Here is a 17,641-nt window from a genome sequence, read left to right as displayed (position 1 = left end):
ATTGTTTCCTGTAATGTTGCTCCCGGTTCTCAGCAGCTACTCTGTGTGATATTCTTTAGTTGCTTCTTCCTGTTTTAGATTCTTCTATGTGAGTCTATTCCCAAACTTTTCCTATAGTGCTACTCAGCTGATTTTCTGCTGCTGTTTCCCCTTGCAATCTGATCTGTGACCAGCTCTGAAACCTGTCCGTTTGCTTTCCTCTCAAACTCTTGAATTAGTTTCACTCTACCAACAGAAGAGAATTTCTGTAGCTCAGGGTTGAACTGTGGAGTCCTTGGTGCTCTCTGATCTTGGTTATTACCAAGGACCATATAGCTTCACTCTATTTCAGGGGTCTTCAAACTTGGCCCTTTTATGACTTGTAGACTTCAACTCCCAGAATTCCTCAGCCAGCATGGAATAAAAGGGCCACGTTTGAAGACCCCTGCTCTATTTCTTCCCAAATATGCTCTCTTCTTATTCTTCCCAAAAATAAATAAATAAATCTTTGATATCCTCGATCCTAGTCATTGCTCTGAAACCATTTCTTTTTCCCACTTCTCCAAAATCAGCTATAGGAAAACTTGAACTTTCTTATGAAATCAAAGCAGCGAAAACATCTATTTGAAACTTAGCATGTTGATCCAGTGCAATAATGATTACAAACCACACTGAGGGCTGTGATTACATTTGTCTGCTTGTACCATGGACTGTGTTTAGTGCTTTCACTTCTGTAGAGGGCAACATATATTTGCAGAACTGAATTTCATCTCTCATTTTAAGGTCTAGGTTTAAATGATAGGTGTGTCCATCCCACCCCACCTGTGCTGTACTTCCCCACTGGAGTAGGTTCTCCTCACTGGCTCAAATAGCAGAAATTGAGAAAATGTTTATAATTAATACCATATTATTTTCTGATCATTTTAGTGATAACTAAGTGAATAACTCACTCATAAGATCATGTTACTGGACCTCTCTAAATCAGAGATAGCAAATAGGTGCTCTAGGCCAGGGCTTTTCAACCTTTTCACCGACTGTACCACTTTTAGGATATGGCAATATTCGAGTACCACCTAGCAAGGTGTCAAAAACTTGATGACCAAAAAAAAAAAAAAAAACCCTGTTCAAAGTTGCAATTGCACTGAAATGACTTATGACCATTTTTCACACTTATGACCATTGCAGCATGCCCAGGGTCATGTGATTTGTATTTGGATGCTTGGCAACTGATTCATATTTATGATGGTCACACTGTCCCAGGGTCATGTGATCCCCCTTTGCAACCTTTTGACAAGCAAAAACTTGATGACCCCAGTCAAAAACTTGATGATCCCTCCCCCAAAAGGAAAAAAGTGATAAAGTACAGGTAGTCCTCGACCTATCCCTGCAGCTCCCGAGGACTCTCTCACGGCAAGTGGCTCGTTCCCTCCCCCGCTACACTTGGCTAGGCTGGGCAGGGCCGCGTACCACCTGCCAGGTGCCTATGTACCACTGGTGGTACCCATACCACTGGTTGAAAAGCCCTGCTCTAGGCAACACTATTGAGTTTTTTTAAATTGCTCACTGGATTTCTTTATGTGAAAAAATGCTTCAAAGGGTGTGAATTTGATATAATCTATAATTAACATTATTATCTCTCTCTCTCTGTCTCCCAAGGATTTTAACCCATCTGGGCCTGAGAATACATGCTACCTAACTGGAAAGCATTTGCTACTGGATGAGGCTAATGCCCAGGAGGGAGCTGTTTAATGGTGCAAAATATGTCCCTAATTAAGAGCAGTCCTGAGAAATCTATGAAAACCATTATCTACTGAAAGCCATTAGCTGCTCTGAGCCACTAATTCATAAAGACGTGCATATCTGAAAAGTACCACGATCTTTTTCTGGGCTTAAATACTGATTCGTAAATTACCTAAAATGATATCTCTATTGATAGCCTGTGGGATGTTTACATCCCCTCTCACACTTACCGTTTTACTCAAGCAGTGTCCTTCAGTTACCAGGTCCCACCCTGATGCTGCCAGCTCTTCAAATTCCTTGAACTTAGCCTCCATACTATCCTTCAGATTCTCCCAGGGGGCTTCTGAAAGGCCCTGAGAATTTGGATTCTCTGAGAAAATTTGTGCCCGGGTGTCCTCTGTCCAAGAGCTAGAAAATCAAGGGTGTGAGGACAGCTGTGAACGCAACCAGAAGAAATAGGTCTTCATACCTGCCTAAATATAGCCAATTTAGCTTTCTATTGCAAAAGTGGAGAGAAGGTAGACGAAAACAAAAAGGTAGATTTCTGGAGGATGTTAGAATAGCAGCAGCAACAATATCAAAACCCCTCAATGACTGGGAATGGATTTAGGGATGGAAAATGCTGCATGTTCAATGCAATCCTGGTACTCAAAATGTACTCTTCGGCTCAGAAGATGCTTATGGGCAACTTATTCCTTAATTCTAAATGCATAACTTTTATACCAGGGTCCTCAGGTTTTAATTAAAAAATAAAATAAAACACACCAGACAGATTTGAAGCCTACCCATCCTTGTTCTGCACTACTAACAAAACCACAGAATATTCACCTAGAGTCCAGGAGTCTTCAAACTTGGCCCTTTTATGACTTGTGGACTTCAACTCCCAGAATTCCTCAGCCGGCATGGCTGGCTGAGGAATTCTGGGAGTTGAAGTCCACAATAATAAAAGGACCAAGTTTGAAGACCCCTGACCTAGGCTGCAGGCAGAACATTAGCTATTAAGAGCCAAGAATCCCACTGGATGTCTATTCTGCATCTGGGTCACTAGATGGCAGACTTTCTCTGCCTATAGTTCATAATTAAGCTAAGCAGCACTTCCCTCAAGCCTTTTAAAAACATCAAATCACCTTCAAGCTGTGCTGGACACCTACTGACTTACACGGACATTTCCATTCAGTTTTCTTGGCAAGATATAGAAACACTTTCCATTACCTTGTCTCAAAGTCTACTCAGGAAATATTAAAGATGTAAAAACAATGTCAGCTTCTCCCACTATTGTTTAAAAGTTAACAAGGAACTCACACATAGGTCATCATACTTGACAACACTAAAATATTTGTATGTGTATTTTGCTCAATAAAGATGTATAAAGCAAGGAATTCTGTAGCCAATGGCAACTTCCCAGTATGTTTGTCAACTGTGACAATTTACATTCAAATTGCATGCAATTCGATGTCAAGAAATACTGTGCCTAGAACTGGAATAGTTTTAAGAAGCTAATTGAATTGTCTTCAAAACAAAAACATCTCACAGACGTGATTAGTAACAAAACATTTTGGAGGTTAAGGAAGGTTTAATTTTTTTTAAATAAAAGAACTATTTCCTGATTCTGATCTTTAATTAATTTTAAAACATCAAGCCCTCCCCAAGATTTCTCTAAGAGCAAGACGCATTCTTGCTGAAGTATAAAAAATACAAAGAAAATAAGACTAGCTGGAAAGCTAATATGATATGAATTATAAGAAAATCTGAAAAACAATATTTTTGGGGGGAGGGGAAATTTAAAATAGTTCTTAATTCTGGGCATCTTGCATCTTGCAAGATTTTAAGGAGAAGAGAAAGAGAAACTAACTTACATAATGGCCAAGTAGCCTTTAAAGAATTGCCACAAGCGAACAGTCTGCTGTCCATGAACTGAATTTTCTAGCACCAGTTTTTGGAGATCTTTCCAAGCCTCTAATATTTCAAGAATCAGTTTGGAGTCATCAGATACTTGAACCAGGTGAGTAACTGCTCTTTCCAGGTCCTCTATATTTCCTTCCAGCTGAGACATATCACTCTATGGGACACAAGACAACAGGATTCACAATGGTGAAGACACTTTCTTGTTTCCTTCCAGAGAGCAAATCCTTGTTGCTATCCCAGAAATGATGGGTTTTTGCTATTGTTTGAAAGGAAGAAAAAAGCTAAAAAAAGCACAGTTGGTCAGAACCAATAAACATCATACCGCTTTTAAAAAGTACTGCTCAAAATTATAGTCAAACTTAAGCTTGTGAGATAATCTTATATATATTTTGCTGTAGTCAGAATGTCCCATATGACACTTGCTGGATGCTTAAATGTGTTCCTGGACTTTGTAGGTTGAAGATTTGGAAATAGTTATATATTATATAAGGTGTTATATTATATAAGGTATTTTTATTTATATATATATTATATATATATAAATAAAAACACCTGTGTATAATGTCTTCTCAAAGATCTATTATACTGTGTATAATATCTTCTCAAAGATCTATAGTTCCCACATAGTTCCCACAAAGATCTATAGTTCCCACATGCGGTATGAGATAATGAAACTTATTTGGGGGTGGGGGAGTGGCTACTGAGCCAAGCAACTTTGTGCGCATTGTGCTAATTGTTGCTGCATTTACATCTGTGCAAACATGAGAAGCACTTCACACCACTTAACCCTTGGAATATGTTCAACTATTTCCAAATCTTCAACCTACAAAGTCCAGGAACACATTTAAGCATCCAGCAAGTATCATATGGGACATTCTGACTACAGCAAAATATATTTGTTCTTAAATACCAGAGCCAACCTAATTCTAAATCCCATCCATTTGAGATTAGCCTAAGGCCAAAGCCGTAAAAAACAAAACAAAACAAAAAAACAAAAACAAAAAACAGAATGAGCTAAACAAGAAAAGTTAGCTGTCAGTGCAGACAAGATTAGCAGGAGATGGAACAGTTCCTGACTGAACAGTTATTAAACAATTTTCTTACCTCATTCCTGGAGTTTTACAAGGGATCCAGATGACATTACTCTCCATTTGTAACTCTTTCATTTCCTACCAGTTCCTCCATTTATATTTACAAATGGAAGCACAAAGGAGGAAAACAGAATAGTTGTACAGTGAATTTTAATTAAAATTAATTCTAATTTTAAAAACCAGCGCCACCCGAAAACTTTCCAAAGCGGGGGAAACCAGCAGAGTTTCAACATTCTTTAAGATACAAAAGTCAGAACCAAAGCTCTAGATCTCACCTCTATCTCTTCTTGCCTTTCCTGTAATCCCTGCACATCAAGCAGATCCATCTCGCTTTTGACTGTAGTAAAACTCCTCTCTGCTTGAATGAGGTCCTGAGCCAGTGTTTCTGCTCTCTCACGGATTGTTTCAATCTGTGAGGTAACCCAGATCAGCTGAGAGGAGAAAGAACAAACCTGAAGCTTAGCAATGGCACTCAAGTGCTCGACATTTCTTGATAGGATGTTATATAGAGTTGTGGTGGTGCAATGGTTAGAATGCAGTATTGCAGGATAACTCTGCCGAGTGCCAGGTGTTCGATCCTGACTGGCTCAAGGTTGACTCAGCCTTCCATCTTTTGGAGATTGGTAAAATGAGGACCCTAAGTGTTGGGGGCAATATGCTGACTCTGTAAACCGCTTAGAGAAGGCTGTAAAGCACTATGAAGTGATATATAAGTCTAAGTCAGTGGTTCTCAACCTGTGGGTCAGGACCCCATTTGGGGTCGAATGACCATTTCACGGGGGTCGCCAAACAATGCAGTCCGCCATTTTTCCCCCTTTTCCTTAGCTGTGCTACTCCCTTTTATTCTATTGGCTTTTGAAAGCCAATAGAATAGACTCTCTTGAATAGAGTCTAATTCTATGGCTTTCAAAAGCCAATAGGAATTGTCCAGGCTGTCTCTGCCCTGCTGAGCCCGCCAAAAGTCCCATTCTGCAAACGGTGCTGCACCAGTTGAGTGGTCCTCGACTTACGACCGGTTGAGTAGTCCTCGACTTATGACCGGTTGGGGGGTCCCGGCATTAAAAAGGTTGAGAACCACTGGTCTAAGTGCTATTGCTATCTGTCTAACAAATGAAGTTGCACTTGTCTAGATGAATTCTTGGTTTCTGAGTTTGGATCATCCTTCCATCATTTAAGGACATTTTCTGACCAAGCTGTTTTACATTGTTTTTTTTTTAAATGGCTGCATCTTGGTCTTAATTTGCATCCTACTGCACATTTATTAATATGAAAACTAAGATATTCATACCAGCTGTTTTTCTTTAAACAAAATATTGTCTTATGCATTTTTTGACATGTGCCATCTTTCCTTAGGATTCTTAGATTTGCAGACCCATCTCTGGAATTTGTTAAAGCATTTCATAATATCCACTGTAGTGCTAGATTGGACCACTTACATGTTTGATCCAATGTATTTGAAGATTTAGTTCCAAGAAATTCCCATAATTTCTATATGGATGGGATGTGAGTGTGCAGAAAGCCATGTAAGAATACAGTGAAAAGGTATGAGGTATAAACAGAGTCTCAGTAATATAAGAACATCAGGGAGGAAATGTGAGGAGGCCTGAGCAGCTCATTTACTTTGGGGAACTCATCACAGGTGAAGCTCATGATTTACATGCAAACGGATCTCGGGTTCAATCCCCAGGATCTCTAAATCTCTGAGAAATTCTCCTTTCCAAAACACGGTTGACAGAGTAGACAATATAGCATTAAATGGACCATAACAGTCTGACTTGATATAAATTAGCTTCCTCTAAAGACTTTTCAAGATTTTAGTCTGCATGAAGAGTTGCACTGGATTAAAGCAAGCCAAAAAAACAACCTGCAAAAGGTTCTGTATTGCTGGTTCAGACATATCTTTAATAGGAAAAAAATATTGATCTGTAGGCCTCCGATTCTTCTTTCAATGCCAGAAATATTATCACAACAAGCAATGAGTTGGGGCCGGGTAAAAAATGTAGGTCTTCTCTCTCTAACCATTAGAGAAGTATGCTAATATGTGGCACCTTTTAGCCTCCTCTTACCCCAATTTCCTCCTTATCTTTCATGACCGGAGTAAAGCACTCCAGGCTCTCGGTTTCAGTCGTCGCCTTCAAGGCCTGCTCTCGTTCCTTCACTACATTGTTCAGCATTTCCACTGCTTCTTGTAATTCCTTTAGTGGTCTACTCATATCCTTACTCTTCCCCTGTTGAGCACTTTGGGCAAAGACAAGGTGCAAAGGTTCTGGGGAACTGAACTGGTTTGGTGCACCCTGAAGCAAAATAAGTATACAGGCAATATTGGTATTAAAATACATAGATCACTCTATTAATTTTCACAGCAGTTTTGAAAAAAAAATACCATTATTTCCATTCTATAAAGCAGAAATTTAAAACAGAAAGGTAGTAAGACAATACAATCCTACTCAGTGAGATTAATCATTTGTTATTTAAATTGCTAGTCAAGATGTTTGTGTGTTTTTCTGTTCTTGTTGCCTTAGAGTTGTATATATCTCCTTAATGGAGGCCCAGTTTTGTGTAGTGATGTCAAGGCATCAAGGCTAGAAATTGGAAGATCCAGCACAAAGCCAGCTCGGTGACCTTGGGCCAGCCACTCTCTCTTAGCTCTAGGAAGGAGGCAATGGCAAACCACTTCTGAAAAACCTTGCCAAGAAAACTTCAGGGACTTGTTCAGGCAGTCTCCAAGAATCATACACGATTGGGGAGGGGGGGGGGGAAGAGAAAATCTGTTTAATTAGAATTGATAAGCAGGAGACCAATCTATATTTCTTGGTCTAAACAACATATATGCTGCCTAGATATCTTCAAAACGAAGAAGATCCTGAAGCCCTAACCTGTGCTATAATGATGCCACAATGCTACAGCACCAGTTGTTCACTGAAATATCCATTGAAAAAGTTGCAAAGGTGATGTCCTCTCTTAAACAAATGAGTAAAAACATTACTAGTAAGTTTAGAAGAATACAAGATTCAATGAATATATTCTAAATACCTTTTGATACAACTATAGATAACATTCATATAAGAGGAAACATGATTTCCCAATTAGTCAAACCATTTTTAAAGCTGCTATAACAACTTTAAAAAAGCTAATAAAATACCACAAACCAGGTTAAGTATCTGGAAGCATAGTATCACAGAAAAAAAACACAGTTTTAGCAATGCTAAAGACAGGGAGGAAAGGATGTCCTGCTGCTTTATTGAAACTTCAGATGTGAAACATCTGATTTACCAATGGACTTTTAGAGACAGAGTGTACTCATCAGATTCTGATGAAATACTTGAGCACAAAGAGCTTATACAGGTAGCCCTCAACTTAATCGAGCGCAAAGTTTCTGTCACTGCAAGACAGTTGTGAAGTGAATTTTGCCTCATTTTATGACTTTCCTTGCCAGAGTTGTTAAGTGAATCACTGCAGTTGTTAATAACACGGTTGTTAAGTGAATCTAGCTTCCCCATTGACTTTGCTTGTCAGAAAGTTGTAAAGGGAGATCACATGACAGCAGGACATTGCAACCATCATATGAACCAGCTGCCAAGCATCCAAATTTTGATCATGTGCTCACAGGGATGCTGCAACGGTTGTAAGTGTGAAAAATGTTCATAAATCAAGATTGGATCGGTCACTAGGACTAGAGATTTACTCTTCTGAACTTTTGGACTCATACTGGAGCCCATCTTCAAGGAACTTCTCTCTGCTAGAATATGTCATAAATTACATTTTTCAGTGCTGTTGTAATTTTGAACAATCACTAAATGAACTGTTATAAGTCAAGGACTATCTGATAAGGTCAGGGATAAATTTTCTATTTCATGGACTACAATGAGACAGTATGTTACCATCCTTAGTAGGACTTGATAAGATGTACCATGTTTCTCTGAAAATAAGACCCAGTCTTATAATTTTGTTGCCTCCAAAAGGGGTATTAGGTCTTATTTTCAGGGGATGCTTTTTTTTTTACTGTCTTGCCTCACGGCAGCGGCACCAACAACTCCCTCCCTCGTGGCCATTGTCAACCCACTTCTTCTGTAGCTGCTCATTACGTTGCTCCTCCAGCTTCCGTTTTGCAAGCAGAAGCCTTCAGGATAGGCATCTGTAGCCTAGAATGGAGCTTCGGGTTGACGTACGCATTGCCCCCCGCCCGGCCTCTGTTTCACTGGAAGAGGCCTTCAGGAAAAGAGGCCTTCAACCTGGAGCTCCATTCTGGGCTTTCCTGAAGGCCTTTGCTGGTGAAATGGAGGCCAGGGGTGACGCGCACTAGCGGCAGCAAATGGCCACAGAAGTGGGCTGGCGGTGGCCATGCAGGGTCCTGCTGGACAGGGCTGTTGGTGCCACTGCTGCAAGGTGAGGCAGATGTGAGGACATGGGAGGCCTGGCTGTGACGGTTCTGAGGTAAGCAGGTGTAGGGTGCATGGGGAAGCTCCATTCCCCTGCCCTAGCTTGATTTTTACATGTATGCCTCACCCTACCTCGTGCAACCAGACAGTGGGATGGAGTCGGCGGATTCTTAACTAGGGTTTATTTGGGGGGTAGGGCTTATATTAGACGCACGTGTAAAAATCAAGCTAGGGCTTATTTTTGGGATAGGTCTTATTTTCAGGTAAACATGGTATTTAGTTTGATCTACTTTATTGCGTTCAAATCTAGGAACTGAACTTATACAACATTGCATTTTACATGACTGTGCTGTGATTAGCATCATACAGGATATCTAGAAATAGATCTGGCTACATATGCCTGGTAAATCTCAATTTGGATGAAAATGGTAACACAATATCCCCAGGTAATCAATCCATATTTATTTAACCAGTGAATCAATTTATATAGCAACCCATCTTGACAACTGAAATAATAACTGAAAACATCACACCAAATATACAGTATGCTGTGTAAAAAAATAGAGAAGTTTTCATGTGAAATTTCCTGTAAAATCTTATATACAGAGAAAGGATAATATAATATCCATATTTCTCTACTCCAGTCTTTCTCAGCCCTGTCAGCTTTAAGATGGGTAGATTTCAACTCCCAAAACACTCCAGCCAGCCTTACTGCTCCACTCAGAAAGTTTAAGGCAAGAAAATAAAATCTTTCCTGATTATTCAAATGAAATTGCCAGCAAACTGGTCAGAGAAATAAAAAAATTCAGTATTATACTAATGTATATATCCAATGATATGTATGATTTACATTTGTCATCCAAATATCATGAAAATAGTCCAAAGTCTCAGAATAATTTTTACCCACCCTAAATTGTGTTCTATTTAAAACTCAGGAAAAAAAATGCTCTAGATTTAAGTTTATATCATACAATTTACTTTATAGTCATAAATGATAAATTTTGCTTCCTGGGTTTTTGCCTTTGTAGGTTAATTCAGAAACTGGTATATTTAACATGCTTGTCTGTCAGGTAATTATGGAATTCCCATTCCAATGTATTATATGATGTGAAGGAGTAGTATTCAATAGCATTCCAACTGCTTTATTCTGTATGAGCATGTTATATTAATCCAAATCCAAATTGAAAATAACAAGATAATCCTTTCATAACAACTTGGACAGAGTTTGGAGATTGTATCTTAAACCAAGCAATTGGAGTAATAACTAATAGTTGCTCAATGAGCTTTCCCTTCCCATGAAAAGCAGAATCATTGTATATTCAGTTAAAACTTCTTTTGAAGTCTACAGGGGCTGGCAACTTTAAGTGCTTCAGAATCTCCTTAGTACCAGAGGATTTTTCATGCTATTTACAAAAATTACAAGCCTTTATTGGTTCTTATGATGTGGTCTTTCATAGTGATTCTCTTTAGGACAAAATTTGCTTCACATATTAATTTTGTTTTGGAAGACTTACTATTTTTCATGATGCTCATTTTCTTTTGAATTGCATGCCAACATTGGGAACTGAAGAAAATGGAGTACTGAATGCTTTTATGATCACACAAAAGAGTACCTGACAAGCATAAAATGGTACCAATTCTCTATCAGTTGTAAAATGATGTGAAAAACTCATCTCATCTCTCTTTTTATATTCAGACAAATATTTTGTCCATAAGGAGTCCTAACTGGAAGAACTAATTAGAGATGTGAGCTGCATATACAGTATTAGGTGATATTTTTTTCCTATTATAAATAAACTGATTTAAATGTCAATTGCATATAAAAAATTAACAGTAACAAGACATTCATGACACAATAGTTTTGCAATACATGAAAGATAGAAGCCTTTGAGTTTTCTAATTTTTTTATATAAAAATAAAATAATAAAAAACTAGTTCCCACTCTTCATCTATATCAGCGGTTCTCAACCTGTGGGTCGCGACCATTTTACGGGGGTCGCCAAACAATGCGATCCGCCATTTTTTTCAGCTGGCACTGCCGCGCATGCGCGCCGTGCATGGGGGTGCCGCCGCGCATGCGCGCCGTGCATGGGGGTGCCGCCGCGCACGCACGCCGTGCATGGGGGCCGCCGCGCATGTGCGCCACCCCCCCCCCCGCATGCGCGACGCGCCCTTATGACCGGGGTCGCCGTATAAAAAGGTTGAGAACCACTGATCTATATTAAACATTATCTTAAAATAAGGACAATAGCGAATTTATAGAAGCAGTAACAAACAATATTTTAAACCATCCTGAAAAAAAATCTGTCTTAACATTAAAAAGTAAAGATTGTTACATGCTTAAATAAACAATAACAAAATATATAGTAAATATATAATAGATGTTAAAAGTAATTAGTAAATATTTAAAATAAAAGTTTCTTCAGTCAATGGCAAATAAGACTCTCTGACAGATTTAAATTTGGAGACTACTCAAAGACACGGCACTACTCCAGAAAAGGCTTCCCTTGGATTTATTTACCAGATATGCTTACAAAGCATTAACAACAAGGCTGCTAACATCAATTTATCAATCAGCCTAAAAGGGAGATTGATATCTATGATATTTCTAAAGTCCAGTTCTTTCTCATGAACTTCTTTAAGAGATATTTCAGTAAACAGCAGGGCACATTATTGTGACAATTCATCTAGTGTCAGTTGTTACAGTTATGGATTAGAGCTAATCCTTTCACAATTGGAGATCATCAGAACTAGAATGAGGTTAAAATTCAGCTATATAAAGTATTTATCAATTTTAATTTAGATTCACATTTCTCTTGATAGTCAATGAATCCTGAAAAAAGAATAACTACTCTTGGTCACCAAATGATCTGTTTAGAGAGAATGTACAATCACAGAACTAAGTTATATCCAAGCAAGGACTGAAATCCTGACCCTAATAGCAAAAACCTTATTTTGGTCAATTAACTCTGAACTGAAATATCAGATGATATCCTGCTGTTCAAACTAAACAATAAAGAGAAGTCTCTCATAATGTGTATTTCCCACTGACTGAAAGGGATTGAGATCATACTTCTGTCACAGAGAAAAGAGAGACTGATCTATTCTCCATAGCACCTCAGAGCAAGATAAGAAGTAACAGATGGAAACTGATCAAAGAGAGGTTCAACCTAATTTCCTATCAGTGAGGACAATTTATCAGTGGAATGGCTTGCCTTCAAAAGCTGTGTGCTCCATCACAGGAGGTATTTAAGAAGAGATTTGAGAGCCATTGGTCTATAATGATATAGGGTCTCCTGCTTCAGCAAGGGGCTGGACTAGAAGACCTCCAAGGTCTCTTCCAACTTTTTATTATTTCATAATTCTGTAATTCATTTCTCCTCCTTTTGTTTGCTTCTCACCTTTATTTGGTTTCTTTGATCCATCTGGACATTCTGTAAGAACTCCATTAAAATCAGGGAATCATGTAAATTGGATGCTTGGCGCTGGAGGGCTTCCTGTACACAGGCCAGCCTGGTGAGAAAATGTAAACTATTTAGCAATATAAGGCACAGGGAAATTTATTCTGATTTATCAATCAGAAACAACAGGTTAGCTCAGAAGATAAATTTCTAGCAACAAGAAAGACCTTATTAAACCACCCTAGTCCTTTAAAAGTCAACTTTTCTTGCTTAGCTGTCTTTTAAATAAGGGCTCCCTGAAGAAATGTGGTCTCTTTGTATTACCTTCTGAAAAGTCCAGCTGTTATATTACTTCCGTACAGAAAACACTACAGTATTTTGATCTTTAGGAACTCACTTTTCCTTTACTCGTCTCATTTTTCTCTGAATCATTGCAGCTGCTGTGTGTTCAGAGGAGGACACCATCTGCAGCTCTTCCTGCAGAGTGTGAATCTTAGTAGCCCATGCTCCAGCTTTGTTCTTCAAGGTGCCAACTTTTTGCAGATCCCTCTGGAGGTCATCTAGGTTCTTTGTTGCTCTTGGCTCAGAGAGCAAGCCTGCCACAGTTTCCAGCCAACACTCAGCAGCTTCTAGCTCCCCAACCAGCTGCAAAGCCTGCAAAGAGAAAGGAATAACATATATGAGATACATCTAGTTTATGATATATAGCACCCGAGTAGTCTCCTTTGGAGGAGAAAAGAGTTCACACAAATCCCTGGGTAAGTTTTCTATAACAGTAGGAAAAATTGTGTAGGAACACTCTACCAACAAAGAAGCAAATCCAGATGCTTGTAAAAAACTTTTCAGAGCAAGGTTGGTTTGCAAGCAAATTAACAGCTTGGACGGAGAACAAAAATGGAAGTTATCTTGGGATTAGAACTTGCAATGAGTGAGATACAAGTTTTAGAAGGGACTTTTTTTTTCTTCCCAATTCCTGTTTCCCATTCCACCAGAGCCTATCTGGTAGTGTTTGTCCCAACTTAACATGGCACATTCCCCTGCTTCCATTTCCACATCCAAGATAGCAGGGGAAACATACACAATACTTGTTGAACTATTGCAAAGGAGAAAGGAAGAATAAAATATTGCTTCCAGGGATGGCTACTACTCACTGTGTCAATTTCTTGCAATGCCTTGCCATTTTCCTGATGCCTTTTTTTTAATTCAGCCCATAATTCTCCTAGCTCCTCAAGGGCATCTTCCATTTCTGGACTCCACCTGTGATCAGTATGTAGCAACTGCTGTATTTCCTAAGTGGTGCAATATATATATATATATTCTTAATATAGACTAAAATAAAAATCTGCTGTATGTCATATCACCTACTCATTGATTTTATTCTCCAGAACAGTGGTTCTTAACCTGAGCGATATTGCCCCCCAGGGGGAAATTTCATTTTTCAGGGGGGTGATGGAACAAAAAGGGGCGACGCGGGGGCAAAGGAACGAAAAGGGGGCAATATGGGGGCGACAGAGTAAGAAGTTTTGGGGACACTTTTGAGACTTTTTCATACAGTGAATCGCTGTATATCTATTGTACAAAAACATCAGATCGCTCGCTATGAGTGGATTGAATTGTGTTTTCAAATGTTCCTCCAGCTAGCTTCAGTACAGAATGCCGTACATATGTGAATACGCATCGCTTATCTTCATGCGCGTTGCACAGCAGCCTCTACCCATACAGTGGCACGCCATTGGCCAGAATATGGGAGATATGGGAAAAAGGCTGGAAATAAATTATTTGCATCAATATGTCCTGATGACAATTTTAAAGAAAACAAAAGAAGTGTTTGCATAAATTGAAGAATTATTTCCTATGTTGTGATTGAGAGGTTATGTTGGGGGAGGGGGGCGATGACAACTTCCTCATTGGCTCAAGGGGGCGATTCCTTCAAAAAGGTTAAGAACCACTGCTCTAGAATATCACCAATGCTCTTTAAGGTCTCAAGTAAAGAGCTTTCATTTCATAATCCTTTAACTAGGAGATGCAATGGTTTTAACCTAAGATCTTCAGAATGCAACACCTCTGCCTCTTTGACTTCCTCTTCAGACAGAGCCCAAGAATAGAATCCATTATTATTATTCACAAGGATCTGCTTTTCTCTAGTATTAATTGGCTGAGCACAAACTCCTTTCTATGTTGTTTTCCCTCCATGTGATAATGTGAGAAAGTAAGCTGCAAATGGGTGAAAGCCAAGTGACTCAGATCCGTTTGTATTTTATTTTATTTATTAGATTTATTAAGACCACCCAACTCCAAGATGCTAACAATCTTTGAGCTTCTTACGCTGTGCAGTAGGAGCTAATCAGTATTTTAAACTACAGAGTTCTATGCAAACTGTTTTGAATAAACTTTTCTGGAAAATGATATATAATAATCAGAAATGATCACATCTACTTTGACATTGACAAAGAATTTACTCATAGAGCAGGCAAGTGGTAAATAGGCAGCAGAGTTCAGAAAAAGTTAAGATTGGTTGGACCACTTGAAGATAACTAGCCTGAGAGCAGGATTTCCTTTCACATTAGCAAGATTATAGCTTCTCTTCTACTTATTTTATGTATTTATTTATTAATCAAATTTATATAGCCACCCAACTTGCCTAGAGGAGACTCTGGGCAGCTCACAACAATAAGGATCTTTGATTGAGATCACAGCTTATTGGCTGTACTCAAGATTGAATGAGGAACCACCCATAAGTTCAGAAGGAACATTCTACTGCCCCTGTTCTCACATTTTCTAGCATCCATCCCCTAAGGTAGATGACTTACTCTGCCTAATAGTATATCACATTTCTGAAACTCACATTTTTAAAGTTTCCTTGCAAAAAAATTATCTTGGAAATATCCCAAAAGTGTTTTTTCAAAAGGCAACTTTTTTCCTCCTTCAATCAGAACCGAAGAAGCTTCTCGGATGAGAAACAACATTTCTTCAAAGAAAAACAAAGGAAGTCCAGTTGCCTTTTGAAAAAGGACTTTTGGGACAACCATGACCAGGATGAATGAAAATTTCCACAGAATTCCTGGAAATACAGAAATCTAGGAGAGCAAGGAGAAATTTAGAAAGAACATTCTTCCTTGTTTGTTTTATTTGTATAGCAGGAGCTTTGAAGAATTGATTTCCCCGTTTATATTCCCAATATTCTATCACCTCATCCTGCTGCATGTGTAGACCAGATCTGCTATTCATGCCAGGGCCTGTTCTCCATCCAAGTGGCAGCTAACCAGCAGCCTAAAGCAAGCATTATTGCTACAATAAGGGAATCCATGTGGGCTGCAACATGAAAAGGCCTTGGAAAATCCATGAAACTTCTACAGAGACATTACCCCATCAGCATCCTGGCAGATGTCCTGAAGGTGTGCCTCTTGCTGAGGCAGATCCTTTAAAGACTTTGGCTGTCTGGGAAACTTCCTCCTCCTGCAGAAGATGGAGAAGTAGGCTGAGGTCATGCATTCCAATTCATCTGTTGATTACTGCTATATCAAGTGCACATGTGTGAAACAGCCATTATATATTAAACCCACAAAGAGCGTTTATTCATTTTATTTGCGAGCACTTTGAACTGCAACACATTTTAATAGAGGCTACTAATATTTTAGGTGCCACGTTCATATTCTGTGTATTAGCAAGCACAGGGAGAAGATTGTCATGTTGCCAAATAGCAACATCCATACATAGATGAAGGCATCAGTGAGTTAAGAGGACTCCGACATTACAAAAACAGAAACAGAACGTTCTCAGTGGCCGTGCAACATCGAACAACTTTGAGAGAACTTAAAACAGAAAACCAAGGGGAATGGAATGGAGTTCCATGGAATTATACATTAATTATATATTCTGTACTACAATTTGCACACCTCATTTGATCTAAAATGCATGATAATACAACTTTTCAATAAAACTCACAGATTAAACCTGTGTAAATATTTCCCCGGTCCATTCTATATACAGTACAAGGAACCATTCTTCACCAGGTGCAGTGGAAAGCGTGGATGACCTTGGGAAAGAAAGGCTGCCTAGGAAACAGCCAAACAAGCGGAAGCACTGATTTTAAGATTGAGGAAGAAAAACTTAGGAAGGACCCTCCCTAATGGATCAAGGATTTAAAAGTGGCAACGGGAAGTTTGTACTTTCAAGGTAAGTCATCTTTCCTGAGTAAAGGAGACAGGAAACATGACAAGATGAACTAATTTTACTTTATTGTAAATCTACATTGAACAGACCTTGCAACACAAGGTTCTCATCACCACATTTAACTGCTTAATTCATTAGGGCGGGTCCTTCCTAAATTTCTTTCTCTGACAGTTAAATCACTGGGGGCTCCTGCCTTTCTTGTCTAATTGTTTCCTAGTAGCACCTCTTCCATTTTTTCCCTTAAGGTCATCCACACATTCCATTATAGCAGGCTATGAGAAAAACTTGTTGCTAAACAATAAAGCAGATCAAGACAAGTTCCCTGTCTGGACATTCCCATAGTCCCATTTTTTTTTTTTAACCATTTCCCCTTTTCCAGAACTCTTTCCCTAGGACAGCACTGTGTATGCCAATACCTCTTACTATCACTGTTGATGGCTTCTCTTCCTAAGAAATCTGAGTTGTTCTCTTGGCTTCTTACACCTTGTACTGTGATTTCTGGAATGTTCTTTTGCACCTAGGAAAATATGTCCAATAATTAGAGAGTTACTAAATAGATTGTCGTTGGTCTAAGATAATGGAATCCTTTTTCTGGCAACTGCCTTTAACCCAAGCCTGCTGTCATTTTACAGAAGTTCATACCAATTATTTTGTAGCATGGCTACCTTGCACTCACTCCAGAAGCAAGAATGGAAGAAGATTATTTTTTATTCTTAAATCTCCTTCCTTTCTTTATTATCCAAAAACTTATTGTGCCAGAATTTAATTTAACTAAAAAAATTCCAAAATGCCATACTTGTTCTGTAGGATTAATAAAGGACCATCACTTAGTAACGGATCATGGTCTTCTCTACTGCTTCCAAATACACAAAGCCAATCAAGGAAAAAAAGATGCTTCCACTTACATTCTCAGAAATAATAAAAGAAATAATCCTAACTCTGTCCCACAAATGTATGAACAGAAAGTTGTGGC

The 17,641-nt window shown here is 38.8% G+C and overlaps 1 protein-coding gene across 4 annotated transcripts in view; it reads right to left on the bottom strand.

Moving 5' to 3' along the window:
• Positions 1 to 17,641, bottom strand: part of LOC120309616 — a 46,522-nt gene that overhangs the window by 18,502 nt on the left and 10,379 nt on the right. For 2 of the 4 annotated variants that reach the window (XM_039347024.1, XM_039347025.1), the window contains exons 9-17: positions 17,085 to 17,185; positions 15,861 to 15,951; positions 13,647 to 13,784; positions 12,893 to 13,149; positions 12,496 to 12,607; positions 6,782 to 7,009; positions 4,991 to 5,146; positions 3,576 to 3,778; positions 1,950 to 2,127 (exon numbers count right to left, since the gene is read on the bottom strand). In XM_039347024.1, the coding sequence (XP_039202958.1) occupies positions 1,950 to 2,127; positions 3,576 to 3,778; positions 4,991 to 5,146; positions 6,782 to 7,009; positions 12,496 to 12,607; positions 12,893 to 13,149; positions 13,647 to 13,784; positions 15,861 to 15,951; positions 17,085 to 17,185 (1,464 nt within the window). The remainder of the gene's footprint in view (positions 1 to 1,949; positions 2,128 to 3,575; positions 3,779 to 4,990; positions 5,147 to 6,781; positions 7,010 to 12,495; positions 12,608 to 12,892; positions 13,150 to 13,646; positions 13,785 to 15,860; positions 15,952 to 17,084; positions 17,186 to 17,641) is intronic. The other 2 variants (XM_039347027.1, XM_039347026.1) reach the window with 2 other exon arrangements.

Source organism: Crotalus tigris, unplaced genomic scaffold (assembly GCF_016545835.1).
Source record: "Crotalus tigris isolate CLP2741 ecotype Arizona unplaced genomic scaffold, ASM1654583v1 scf7180000018048.2368360, whole genome shotgun sequence".
NCBI classification, from domain to species: Eukaryota; Metazoa; Chordata; class Lepidosauria; order Squamata; family Viperidae; genus Crotalus; species Crotalus tigris.
This window is presented reverse-complemented; position numbering and strand designations above follow the sequence as displayed.